The 12,413-nt window shown below is 43.2% G+C and overlaps 2 protein-coding genes across 4 annotated transcripts; one reads left to right on the top strand and one right to left on the bottom strand.

The window, feature by feature from the left end:
• The first annotated feature begins 66 nt into the window (after window positions 1-66).
• Window positions 67-5,500, top strand: EFCAB1 (EF-hand calcium binding domain 1). Of its 2 annotated transcripts, XM_038128301.1 has the most exons (6): window positions 67-646; window positions 889-1,044; window positions 2,527-2,631; window positions 3,618-3,769; window positions 4,574-4,678; window positions 5,250-5,467. In XM_038128301.1, the coding sequence occupies exons 1-6, from the start codon at window positions 589-591 to the stop codon at window positions 5,295-5,297; spliced, it is 624 nt and encodes a 207-aa protein (XP_037984229.1). In that variant the 5' UTR covers window positions 67-588; the 3' UTR covers window positions 5,298-5,467. The 2 variants fall into 2 exon arrangements, with proteins under 2 accessions (XP_037984229.1, XP_037984230.1); XM_038128302.1 differs by lacking the exons at window positions 67-646; window positions 889-1,044 and adding an exon at window positions 1,052-1,196 and having other exon boundaries at window positions 5,250-5,500.
• A 44-nt stretch (window positions 5,501-5,544) lies between these two features.
• RBM48 (RNA binding motif protein 48) lies at window positions 5,545-12,376 on the bottom strand. Of its 2 annotated transcripts, XM_038128298.1 has the most exons (5): window positions 12,228-12,376; window positions 10,260-10,450; window positions 9,984-10,129; window positions 7,548-8,071; window positions 5,545-5,801 (listed from the first exon to the last, which is right to left on the bottom strand). In XM_038128298.1, the coding sequence occupies exons 1-5, from the start codon at window positions 12,339-12,341 to the stop codon at window positions 5,718-5,720; spliced, it is 1,059 nt and encodes a 352-aa protein (XP_037984226.1). In that variant the 5' UTR covers window positions 12,342-12,376; the 3' UTR covers window positions 5,545-5,717. The 2 variants fall into 2 exon arrangements, with proteins under 2 accessions (XP_037984226.1, XP_037984224.1); XM_038128296.1 differs by lacking the exon at window positions 5,545-5,801 and having other exon boundaries at window positions 7,010-8,071.
• Window positions 12,377-12,413: the final 37 nt, after the last annotated feature.

The raw sequence follows: 12,413 nt of genomic DNA, 5'->3' as shown, positions 1-12,413 counted from the left end.
TCATGCTTGGGTGTAGCCGCTTAAGGGGCTTATGGGCTTTGTCAGTTCCCAACAAAGCTGCTTTAGTACTGAAAGGGAGCTGCTTCAGTTTGCTATGCATTAACAAATACGTTGAGTCTGCTCTTGCATGCCCTTTTTCCTGAAGGAAAGGTGGAGGATGGTCTCAGCCTTTCAGCTTTCCCGATGTGCCCACGCCGAGGTCGTGAGACAGTGATGGGGGTTTGGGGTGGCACCTACACCCATTTTCCAAGTTTCAGCAGAGGGACAAAGCAGAAAACGATCAATGTCGGAGTAAGAGTGGTTTCATGTATTTTTGCCTTCTGACAGCACGTGAACAAGCACTATTATATGTTGTGTGTTGTAACTTTCAGTTCTTTTTTTCCCCACAAACATTTTTAGAAATTTAAAAGGCAGTTATTTTATTTTTTACGACTGCAGTTTTTTTGAACGCGCGTTACCACTTGATCTCTGCTCTGCCCGTGTGTGTGTTTATGTCCGACCCGCCCGTGCGGCCCAGCGGCACCGCCAGGCCGCGGCCGCCCCCCCGCGTTGCCAGGGCAGCGGAGACGGGAGCGTCTCCCGGCCGCCATGAGCAGGAAGGGGAGAAAGCTCCTGGTGGACTCGCTGACCCGGTCCGCCAAGCACTGTGAGTCTCCCCCGGGCTGCGGGAGCCGCGCCGCTGCCGCCCGGCCGCCCCCCGTTGTTCCGTGCTCATCCTGCGTGGCCCTGTTCGCCTCGCATGGGAGGCGCTTTACCGGCGCCCCCTTGGGAATAGCGGTGGGGCCGGGGGGTGGTATTGGTGTCACGGCCCTGGCGTGTTCCTGTGCCTGCCTCGTGTTTTACCAGCTTAACTTACAACCTGTGTTTGCTTGTGTTTGGACCGGGCAGTTACCAAAAGCGAAGTGGAATGTCTGGTTAAACTCTTCGACACGCTGGTGGCCAAGGCCAGCAGCCAGTTTGCTGGGGCCGGCTTCGACCGCACCGTGTTCCGAGACACGCTGTACAACGCCTTTGGCATGACGGATGACGTGGTGTTGGACCGAGGTGAGGCGGGCACACAGCTCTGAACGCCGGGGAAGGGGTTGGGATGACGCTGCCGACCCGGCGAGTGTGTCCGTACCAAACAGCGCCGTCTCATCCCGGCCAGGACAGCAAAGGAGCTGTTGAGAAAATGGCATCTTTACTTTCTTTATGCGTTACAGTTTTCCCTTAGCTCTGGAGAGCTCACGCTCTGGTTCCAGGCAGAGCAGCCAGAGGCCGTCGTGCTGCCCTGTGGCTGTTTCTGTCGCAGCCTCTGTAGTGTCGTGCGGAGGAGGGCAGCGTCACTTTCCTCCTCTCTTCTCCGGTGGTTCCCGCGGGAGCTGCGGTCGCTGCTGGGCGACAGCTCTAGCTCAGGCCTGGAAGTCACGGGAAGGCATTCTAATGTAGTGGGTAACTCTGGGAATAGAGGCTCTGTGAGCAGCATTGAAGGGCCTGGGCAGATAGCACAAGGAGGTGAGAGTAAAGAGCCAAAGAACCCCTTGAACACAGTGATTTCACAGGTTGGTAACAAGAGACGTTTTTAGCAGTCACTGTGAAAGTTGAAGGAATGATCTCTGATGCAGAGGTGTCTAGGGGAGCATGCAGAGCAGGCTTGAGTCTGCCCTTCTTTCAGTTTTGGGCTGCCAAGAGCCACTCCTTGGTTCAACTTCCTCCGTGTCTCTAGCAGGAAAGCTACTTACATGCCATAAAATAAAAACGTGTGGCAATTTTATGCAGCAAGTCAAGTGTGTCTTGTAAGATACCTCACATTACCTTACACATTCTTAAAATTATTTTAATGCTTACATGCAAAGGAGCTGATTTCAGTTTGCAAAAGCAAACCTGTTGTCTTCTAAGTCAAAAATGCTTGGCTCTGCATGTTCCTTCAGAGAGGTGTTCCTTCAGCCAACGAATTAATATTCTAAAATACAAATTATTACAGATGCTAGTGGATGCTTAGAACTCCTTGGTTTTGAATTACTGTATTACAGACTGTATGAATAGTGAAGCTGTGAGATTGAAAGTTGCTTAGGGAAGGGAAAAGAAAAATATTTTGTTACATGACAGAAAGGACGTTGTTTGGTTGGTTTTTTTTTTTTTAGATTTAATATATATTGTGTCTAGGATTACTTTGTCCAAGATTTTACACAACAAAACCTAGTAATTTAATCTGTATGCAGAATTATCCCTTATTTTAAGAGATATCAGTTTATTTGCTTTACATCTTCATGGAGGCATACTTCCTGTAGTTGTTTAAGTCAGGAAGGCAAAAGATCAGACAAAGTCTTACCAGGCAGGAGTCTGGAGTGGAAGATCAGTAAACTGAGGAGCACAGTCCCTTTCATTGTTACATCTTAGAGTCAAGAATAGTAATCTTACCTTGGTGAAAGCAGACAAACATCTTAAGAAGAAAGATAATTTATAATTTTACTGAATTTAAGAAAGCATTGCTTTTTTGTGTTTCCCTATCATATAAATTTGAAATGTGTCTAATACACTTCCTAGTGTTCAGCACTTTTGATAAAGACAACACGGGCTGCATCACTGTGGAGGAATGGGTGGAAGGCTTAGCAGTGTTACTTCGGGGGACACTGGAAGAGAAGATGAAATGTAAGATTGATCTGTATGCTAATATTTAGTAGTAATGATTGAATTCATAACAAATAACACATTGCTTTTATTATAATTTAGTAGTTACTCTTATAAAGTAAGAAATTGAAGAAATTGAAAATTTTTCTTCTGTATTGTTTAATGCAAGGAAACTGAGTTCTGAAATGGCTTCTCTGAGACAGTTTTTTTCTGTGTAAACTGCTGTTACCACAGCCACCACCTTTTTGTGTTGCTTACAAAATCTTGCATTTAAACTGAAGTTTATTCTACAGCATACACTTTCAACAAAATACATGTTTTTGTATTCACACACAAAATTAGAAAGAAGCAGATGAATCTCTAGTGTGGTTTTGGCTAATTAACAGTCTCAAGCCAAGCAAGACCAGTGCCAATATTCATTTACTGGCACAGTGGGGACACAGTAGCAGTTGCATCAGCTCCAGCAATACTTAAGTCTGCAAGTACAGATGGAAAAACTGTAAGATGGTAATGAGAGCCTCCACAGTAATGACAGAGGAAGATGGAGGAGAAAAAATAGCAAGAACTCTAGAATTTCAAGCAGCAGGGGAAAAAATAGGGCACGTGGGGTGAAAAAAAAAACAATAGGAAAAGGAGAATGACAGCATGTTGTTTCCATAGTTTCTAGGTTGCAGCATTAGTAATCCCTACTTCATTATATAAATTCATCTGGAAAGTGGTCAGGGGTGTCACAGCATTAGGATGTGTGCCCAGGTTGTAATTCAGTGTGTCAGTACAGCCACAAACAGTAAAATGTGCATCCCTGCTGTAAGCACCATAGAAGATACTAGTGCATAGTGATGCAGTGCTGTCTGTCACAAGTGTTTGCCAGGAGTGTTTCAGCATATATTTGATAAATTTGGCTCAGTTGATAATGCACAGTTCACATTTTCTGTCTATAGGTAACAGCTTGAATGGTACGTGTTTGTAGTTTGTAACCAACTTGAAATTTATCTGTATTTCAAAAGACTGTTTTGCCATTTATGACCTGAATGGTGATGGATACATTTCGAAAGAGGAGATGTTTCAAATGCTGAAACACAGCCTTCTCATACAACCAGCAGATGAAGAGCCTGATGAGGGAGTTAAGGACTTGGTGGAGATAGCACTGAAGAAAATGGCAAGTACTTACTGTGATACTTGAGGGTCTTTCAAACATTCACTAACCAATACTTAAAACCTTTCTATGAGGTAACAAAATAAGGTGTCTTATTTACAGTGGGATTCTGCAAGTCTCCTGAGGAAAGCCAGAAATATAATCCAGGTCTAATGAGTCCCAGTCCAGTATTCTCATATGAAATAATTAATTTAGTACATGAATGTACTGTAAACTTTATGTATAAACTAGCATGTGTGTATGTGCATATACATCTGTGCACGCCCAGTCAAAGCAAAAGCCCAGTCAGAAGTGGAAAACTCAGAAGTGTAAGCTGCATTTATTCCATCAGAACAGGCATCTGCAGTAACTTCATTTTTAAGTACATTTGTGTTTTACCAACTGATCATGAAATGTCTTTATCCAATTTATTTTTATGTATTCTATTAGAATACTAAACTCAAGGTTATTAATGTGAAGCTTGTCTTACAGTGCTTAATCTAGAACATCAGAGCAGCTGGGGACTGTCTGTCAACATTTTAATCAAATCAAGATATATACTCTCCCCTTCCATGGTGGTGGTCAAAAATTTTCACTTCAAACCAGGGCTTGCATCCCAACTCCTTTTATTTAAGCCCATCTTTTCAATTTTTCAATACCACCCTTTTTGCCTTAGGTAGAGGCAAGTCACACTAATCTTTTCTGAACATAAACTGATGACCCCCAATTTGCAAATCTAACTAAAAATAGAATCCATGTTCTTTAAACATCTGTTAAACAAAACTACAAGTAATAATCCTTTGCTGAAGTGTTCCTTTCCTTTTGCAGGACTATGACCATGATGGCAAGCTTTCTTTTACGGACTTTGAAAAAGCAGTCAGAGATGAAAACCTTCTCTTAGAAGCCTTTGGACCATGTTTGCCAGACATAAAGGTACATTAACCTTGAGTTGAAAAAAAACTGCACAAGCCAATTCCTTACAGACACTTGCGCTAATCCTGTGAATGTCAGGGTGTCTTAGGCCACTGTTGGGTTCATCCTCTCAGTGCCAGTTCTGCTATCCAAAGGTGGCCCCGAGCACTCCCACTCCAGGGTTGTTGCAACACAATGCTGCAGATATTAATCTCATCACTAAGAGAAATTTCAGTCCTCTACATTGTCATCCCAGTCTCTAGCATTCCTGTTTTCATCCAGTTTATCACATTCTGCAGCTGGGCCTTCTTGCCCTCCATGCCATTCCTTGGTGACACACCCCTAGTGCTGAGAAGTTAATATTTTAATTTCTCCTTCAACTACAACTTTGAATTCTGGCTGGTCTGCCAGTGATGACACCATTAATGCTATGGATTTACCTTTTCTAAGCTAAAAACCAAGAGTCAGTCTTCACTGCATGCACATTTCAGTTCAGTACCTTTTCTGACTAAATAGAAATCCTTTAGTTAACTGAAAATTAACTTGGTTTTTTTTGTTTTTTTGGTTTTTTTTGGTTTTTTTTTTTTAACAGAGCAGTATGTCATTTGAACAGAAAATTTTCCGGGAAACTCCTAAATAGTAACTCCAAGTTGTAACTCCACTGCTGAATACTGTTAAAAGGGGTCTTGGTCTTCACCATTCTTCGTGATACAGTAAAAACAGTCATAGTTTCGAGTTGCTCCTAAGCTTCAGTATTCCTTTGCTGTTAAAACTGTCAAATAAATGAATTTACTTCTGTAACTACCTAAATAGAGTTCTTCTGTTATATTCATCTATTCTGTTCATATTATAAAATATGTTACAATATGAAGTATGCAGGACAAGACTGCAACAATAATACAGTATATTGGTTTCTTCATTCCAAGTAACAAAATTGTACCATTTTAAACAGGGAATCACTGGGAAATACAGTATAAAGAAAGTTTTATTTTTTACATAAAAATACATATTTTAAACTATATTCTTTACAAAAGAAGTTGGAAGATGCTGCCAGCAGTATCTATATTCTTCTTCTCTGCTTTACAACTGGTCTGGCTGAGCTGCTCTCTGGCTTTTCCACAGATGTTGAAACAGAATCTGCTACCTAAATTGGAGGATAAAAAATTTAGTAACCTGTAACCGTTACTTTTTTATGCTCATTTCAGAGTAAAGCCACATCTCCAAGACTTGAGTATTGATATGATATATATATATATCATATCAATATATCTATATCTATATCTATCTATCTATATATATATATATATATACAGATATATAGGTATTGATATATATATCATCACACTTGTATTGAATTTTCCTGCTGACTAGAGGAAGAAAGTTACACCAAAGGCAGCATTAAACGCAAGAGAGGTGAAACTTAGAAGATTCAGCACTACCATTTTTGTATTTAACTGCACAAACTGATTTCAGATAGTCAGTGATATAGTATTACATATATCATCTCCCTTCTTCCTAACAGGTGTTTTTAAGCAAGATTTAATGCGCTTTATAAACTCAGGTATTTCAGGAAATGAAAGGAAAGCAGAAACATGCATTTTGACATGTATTTTAGGAAGGTATAAATATAAAGGGTGCTTATTTATAAGATATGCACTTTCAAATCAATCTAGTCAGTCAAGGGAGCTTTTTGATATCTTAATGTAAATGAAATGTTCTATCAGGAATGTCTGACCTGCTAATTGATTAATATTCTCCATAAAAGGATACATAGCTTAACACGTACTTCTCAGCATGGAATTAATGATTCTGTTCAGTGTTGGAACCCAGGACTCTCCTCTGGGTGCCCTGGATGGCCAGAGCTGCTGGCAGGGGGCTCTGAGACCCTGGCATGCAGCCAAAGACACTCTTGGGGTTTCAATCTTAGCCCATGGAGCAAATTACTAACTCTGTATGAAGAATTACAAGCCACACACACAAGTTAGATATTATAGTAGAAGTAGTCACGAAGTGAAAGGAAGGATTTCTGAGTGCTGTACAGGGGGGTTTTAAGCCTTGTATGCAGGGGTCCAAGTTTTGTACATGGGGGTAAGGAGATCTAAGATGGAGGGATTTGGGTGTGCCCTGTCCTCTTTCTTTCTCCTTCCTAGCCTCCATGTCTTTGGTGATGTTGGCACTCACAGATTGGTTTAGAGTAGAAAGTCACCATTCAATATAGACAGTAGGTATTGGGGAAAAGGTATAAACATATAATACGTAATATATGATATAAAAGATGGCACCAGCCCCCTGGGAGGGCAGTGTGCCTTTGTCTGAGCTGCTGAACGGGCCACAGCAGTTCAGGGAGAAGAATCTTTTAGATAACCAATAATAAACAACCTTGAGAACAGACAACAGAAGACTACTGAGTCTTCCTTAGAAGGCACGGGTTGGAGGAGGGACTTTTCCATCTTTTGGGGTCACCCCAATCCGGGACTGGAAACCCCACAGTACAGCTTTTAATGGCATAAGACATGTTGGAGCAAAATTACGTCGAACTCTGACTTCCATTATTTTCCTTTCAGAAACCAGATACAAGTAGCACACTGGAGTGAGCAGGACTACCTGCATAATTATCATGCCTTCACATGTTGGGAAAAAAAGTGGTTTATGAAAAATTACATAAGAACATGCACTGACATTTACACTTTCTCAAGTGTAGTGTAAGAGGTCTGGAGTAAAATTGCCTGCAGTATTCTAGATTGTGGAAAAGTTAAATAGTAAGAGCACTGGCTTTAAGTGGCAGATAAACTGCTAATGAGTAAATGCTGAATAAAGCTATCAGATAGTCACTATTTTTATGTATAACAAGCACCGGTGTTTGAATTATCAGAGCTTTAGGAACCCATACCTCTTTCAGTTTATTTCGAATTAATGTGGCTGAAGTATTCAAAGACTCATCATCCATATCCACTTTAGGTATTTCTGGTAGTTGTGGACCAATAACAACTTCAGTATTGTCCTCATTTGTACCAATGAGGGAAAACTTGTTACCCTCTTCTCTCTTCCTCTTACGTTCTTGTAGGTGAGTTGTACGGGGCATGAACCTGTCAATTCCATTACAAGCTGGAACCATTCTTTGCTGCATTAAGGAAGCTGGTGGAGTGTACACTTCTGGATGTACACTTGGAGTTAAAGATGTGTTTTGACCAAAGTACCCAGAAATTTCAGCACAATTGTTATCATAGTGTGGAGATGTTAACAGGCTCTGATTCTGATTCCCAGATGGATACGCTGTGTTGTGGGATACCCCAGGAGAACTTGTAAAACAGGATGAATCCCAGTTACTGGCTGTAGTTGATCCCGATGTACTCCATGGACAGTCATTTGAGGCTGTCTTCTTAGGGCCTTCTACTTTCTTTAACATAAAGCAATCTTTAAAACAGCAAAAAAGAAACACCTTCACTATTTCATGTCATTATTAGTTTTAACACCCAAGAACAAAACTTTTGATACAAATGCAGAAACAATACCAGTGATACTTGATTCCCAGTTACCCTTCTGTGATTACTTTTAAGCTTCAAATATAACAAATTCAAATTTAAACCAGTTTTCCAGTCTAGTCCCTTTGCTGGTTTATAACATTGAAAAAACCCAGATGTTTTGATGTTAAAAATCAGTGGGTTTACTCCCTCTAGAAATCCTCAAACAATGAGTAATGATACCCAAGTATGGGAGCACAAGAAAGAAGAAGCTTGTGCTCAGCAATTTGCTTATTCCTCAGCTTGCCCAGCCTTCAGCGCTGACTGGGAATTCTGTGGTACGGGAGTCTTTGTAAACATAGTCCATTCTTAACATTCCCCCAGTGCAAAGATGTAGGCTGGAGACATTTTTTTGAAGGTTCTGGTATAGTCATATTCCTTCCAAAACTGTCCCTTTGGCATGCCTGAGGAGGCTGGAACAAGGGTGAAAGTGTGATTCCAAATTTCCTGCCAGTGCTTTAAATTTCTGGTAACATTTTGAAAGAAAACAAAAAATGAAGGAAATACTTAATTATTAAAGCTTAATAATTTCTTTTTTTTTGGTCTTAATCAAAGCCAAAAATTACTTTGAAAAGGATATAGTTCTCTATATCTCTCCATACTGAGAGATGTTTCCCTGTAAACATACTTAATATGCATCTGTATTGGGTTTGCATGGCCTGTTTTTTGTATTGGGGGGGATACAGGATTGGCTTTTTTGAGAAGCTGCCAGAATCTTTCACCGTGTCTGGCAGAGCCAATTCCTGGTGGCTCCAAAGATGGATGTGCTGCTGGGCAAGGCCAGGCCGATTAGAAATGGTGGTAACGCCTCTGTGGTAACAGATGTAAGGAGGAAAATAAACAAGAAGTGGTTGCACAGTTGTAAGTACAGCCAGAGAAGAGCAGCGAGGAACAGCCCTGCAGACACCAAGGTCAGCGCAGGAGAGGCAGGAGGTGCTCCAGGCGCTGGGGCTGAGATTCCCCTCAGGCCGTGGTGCCGGCCATGGTGAGGCAGCTGTGCCCCTGCAGCCCATGGAGGCCATGGGGATGCAGGGATCCACCACAGCCCGTGGAGGAGCCCCAGGCCGGAGCACGTGGATGCCTGGGAGGAGGCTGTGATCCTGTGGGAGACCCGTGGAGAGAGGGGCCCTGCTCCCAGGCTGGAGCATCCTGTCCTTGGAGGACTGCACCCCATGGAGAAGTGACCCACACTGCATCAGTTTAGGAGGACTGTTCCCCATGGGATGGACTCACGCTGCAGCAGGTCACAGGGAGCTGTTCCTCATGAGATGAGCTCATGTTGGAGAGGTTCACAGAGAACTGTCTCCACAGTGCAGCAGGGGCAGGAGAAGCCATGGGTCATAAACAGACCATAACCCCCATTCCCTGTCCCCTTGCACTGCTGGGGTAAGGGATAGAGCTGGAAGGGGGGAGGAGTGGGGGGAAGGTGTTTATAAGGGCTTCTTTTACTTCTCATGATCCTTCTCTGGTTTTGTTAGAAATAAATTCATTTTATGTCTCCAAGTAGAGAGTGTTTTGTCTTGACGGTATTTGATAAGCGATCTCTCTCCTGGTCCTTATCTTAACCCATGAACCATTTGTTAAATTTTCTCCCCCCTGTCCAGTTTGTGGAGGGCAGTGAATGAGCAGCTTTGGTGGGTGCCTGGCATCTGGCCACTGTCAACACACTATAGCACCTTTAAAAGAGGTAGGTAAAAAGTGTTTTCTTTAAGGGGCACTTTAGCCAAAACCCCACCCAGTCCTGAAGAACAATAAAACCTTACAGGAAATTTAGTCAGGATTCTGTAGAAAATTTAACCACAAACCTCTTTGATTTGTTGCTTTTGCTATATACTTTCTTCTATCCTGCAACTTCTCTCTAGTTTCTTGGACTGTTTCAAATTCTGGAGCATAGCACACGTGCAGCAAACTACCAAAGAAACTTCGTTCATCCATTTTTTTCTTGGCCACCCTGAAGGGAATTAAAGTCTGTCAGCAAAACTGAGGATCTTACTCCAACTCTCTAGAAACTTAACACATTGCAACTACAGAAGGTGTAAAAGATTAAGACAGCAAGAGGCAGATATTGCCCTGTCCAATACCTTGCACATTGCAGTTTTTTGAATTTTATAAGGTACACTTCAGTAAACTGCTCTGCTGGATATTCATCTAGAGCATGATATTCCTCAATGGCACCATATAATGCAAATTGTTCAACTAATTCCTTCATAACACCTAAGGCAGGAACTCCTTGTATCAGTATATAGCGAGATTCCAAGTTGATAGTGTAAACCTGAAAAAAAGAAAAACAAAAACAAAGACTATTCGAAAACATTCCCATTATTGCTTTATTGCAAAAGGCAGACATTTTCTCCATGTTTTCTGTTTTTCTCCAAATCCTCTCAGGATGCTGAAAACCCCTATGTACTCTGTTTTGCAGGACAGTAAAATGCATGGTTATTTGGGACCTCTTCATCACTCATGCCTTTCATGCATAAGAAAACTCAAATGAGACTTGACTTTTCTGCACAAGGTCAGAGTACTTTGGCAAGTTGCTGAGTAACATCTCTTATGTCTCTAGGCAACTTCCATGCAAGACGTACTAGTAACCAGTTCATAGGAGGTACTGTCAAAATACAGAAAAAAACATTGAAAAATCAGTCTTCTTCATTGGCTAAGAAGTTGTGCAGGTGAGCAAAACTGCCTTTTTCCACACAGGGAATTAAAAAAACAATTACCACAATTCCCTGGGGCAGATCCTGGGTGTGCAGAGCTGTCTACTTCCCATGGTGATCCAACAGCGTACATTTTTAAGACACAGATAAAATCTGGATGTTGAGAGAAACAACATCCCAGCAGGTTAGAAACCAAACCAACCATTCTCTTCTGCTTTGTGTAGTGACTGTCACATAACAGACTCCAGTGGCTCACTATGTACAGTAGGCAGCTAGGCAGCTCATCCCTGAGATCAAAGGAAATTTTTTCTGAGTTTGTTAAAAAAAAAACCCCAAACCACAAGCACTTAGAAACATCTAGACATTAGACATTTCTTTAAAAAACATATCCTGGACATAGTGGAAGTGCTTGGGAAATCAGCTCTCAAACTTCTGCTACAAAAAAGTCTCCACAGGCAGGTCACTTAAGTTTTCTTGTGGCAGCAGCACACTCCCACTTACATTCTTTTGGGAGCAAGGGATTGAAGGAACCTGATGCTTTCATTATGCAGTTTTTTTTGAAGGTTTATCCTTCTACCTCTTTCTTGTCCAGGAAGAAAAGATTCAAACGAGGTTTTTTCCACACTTGGGACATTCATACTGTTTCTCCTGCATGTATCCTCCAGTGCCCACTGATGGCTGGATGCCTGTGCTGGCCAGAGCTCTGTGGATGCACAAGGCTCTCAGTCCTCTGCCCCACCGTGTACACTTGGAAGAATAAAGAACTTAATGAAGACTTTGAGACTTCATTAGGTATCGAGGGTTTGAAATTTTATGGGAAAGTGGTGATAGTGAAAGAGATGTGCCTTATGTGCGTGGGCATGGAGTAACCATTGTTCTGGCACCGGTGAGACCACACCTCAAATCCTGGGTTCAGCTCAGGGCCTCTCTGTCCAAGACACTGAGGTGCCGGAGCATGTCCAGAGAAGGGCAGCAGAGCTGGTGAAGGGTCTCAGGTCTGATGAGGAGCAGCTCAGCGAGCTGCGAAGGGCTCAGGTTGGAAAAAAGGTGGTTCAGGGAGTCTTTATGGTTCTCTGCAACTCCCTGACAAGAGGCTGGAAACACATGCGGGTTGGACTACATGATCTTAAAGGTCTTTTCCAAACTAGAGCGCTTCCTTTCTCAGGCCAGCCCTCTAAGGTGCCGCTACAGCTCCTTGTACACTGAGAGCACACAGGGATACCCAAATCTCGCAGTTGTGCTGCAGTAACGAGAAGCTCCTGCCGCGCAGCCGGCGAGGCCCAGGGCATCTGCCTCTCTCCCTGCCGGGGAGCCGCGGGACTCCAGCGCAGGCCCGGCCGCCCCCAGCCCCTCACCCGAAGCGGCTCCGCCCGACCCGCTCCCCCCCCCCAGCACCTTCACGGCGCGCGGCCGCCACCCCTCGCGGTACTTGGCGCGCGACTCGCAGGCTCCCAGCTGCGCGTGGTGCCGGCACGGAGCGCCCGGGCCGCCGCTGCCGCCGGCCGCCATCTTCCCATCGCCCCCCGCGACGCGCGGCCCCCATTGGCTCCCTCCGTGCGGCGGGGAGGAGGAGCCGCGGTC

The sequence above is a fragment of the Motacilla alba genome, chromosome 2, assembly GCF_015832195.1.
Source record: "Motacilla alba alba isolate MOTALB_02 chromosome 2, Motacilla_alba_V1.0_pri, whole genome shotgun sequence".
Lineage (NCBI taxonomy): Eukaryota > Metazoa > Chordata > Aves > Passeriformes > Motacillidae > Motacilla > Motacilla alba.
Note: the sequence above shows the minus strand (reverse complement) of the source record. Positions and strands in the feature narration are given on the sequence as shown.

Bases quoted from the DNA above. Each gene is read 5' to 3' on its own strand.
- RBM48 (XM_038128296.1), bottom strand. From the start codon at position 12,341: ATGGCGGCCGGCGGCAGCGGCGGCCCGGGCGCTCCGTGCCGGCACCAC. The intron at 10,130-10,259 runs GTATTGGACAGG...AATTCCCTTCAG, and splicing joins AAAAAACTGCAATGTGCAAG to GGTGGCCAAGAAAAAAATGG. The intron at 8,072-9,983 runs GTTTGTGGTTAA...GCTGTTTTAAAG, and splicing joins AAAAGCAACAAATCAAAGAG to ATTGCTTTATGTTAAAGAAA.
- EFCAB1 (XM_038128301.1), top strand. From the start codon at position 589: ATGAGCAGGAAGGGGAGAAAGCTCCTGGTGGACTCGCTGACCCGGTCC. The intron at 647-888 runs GTGAGTCTCCCC...TGGACCGGGCAG, and splicing joins GACCCGGTCCGCCAAGCACT to TTACCAAAAGCGAAGTGGAA. The intron at 4,679-5,249 runs GTACATTAACCT...TTTTTTTAACAG, and splicing joins CATGTTTGCCAGACATAAAG to AGCAGTATGTCATTTGAACA.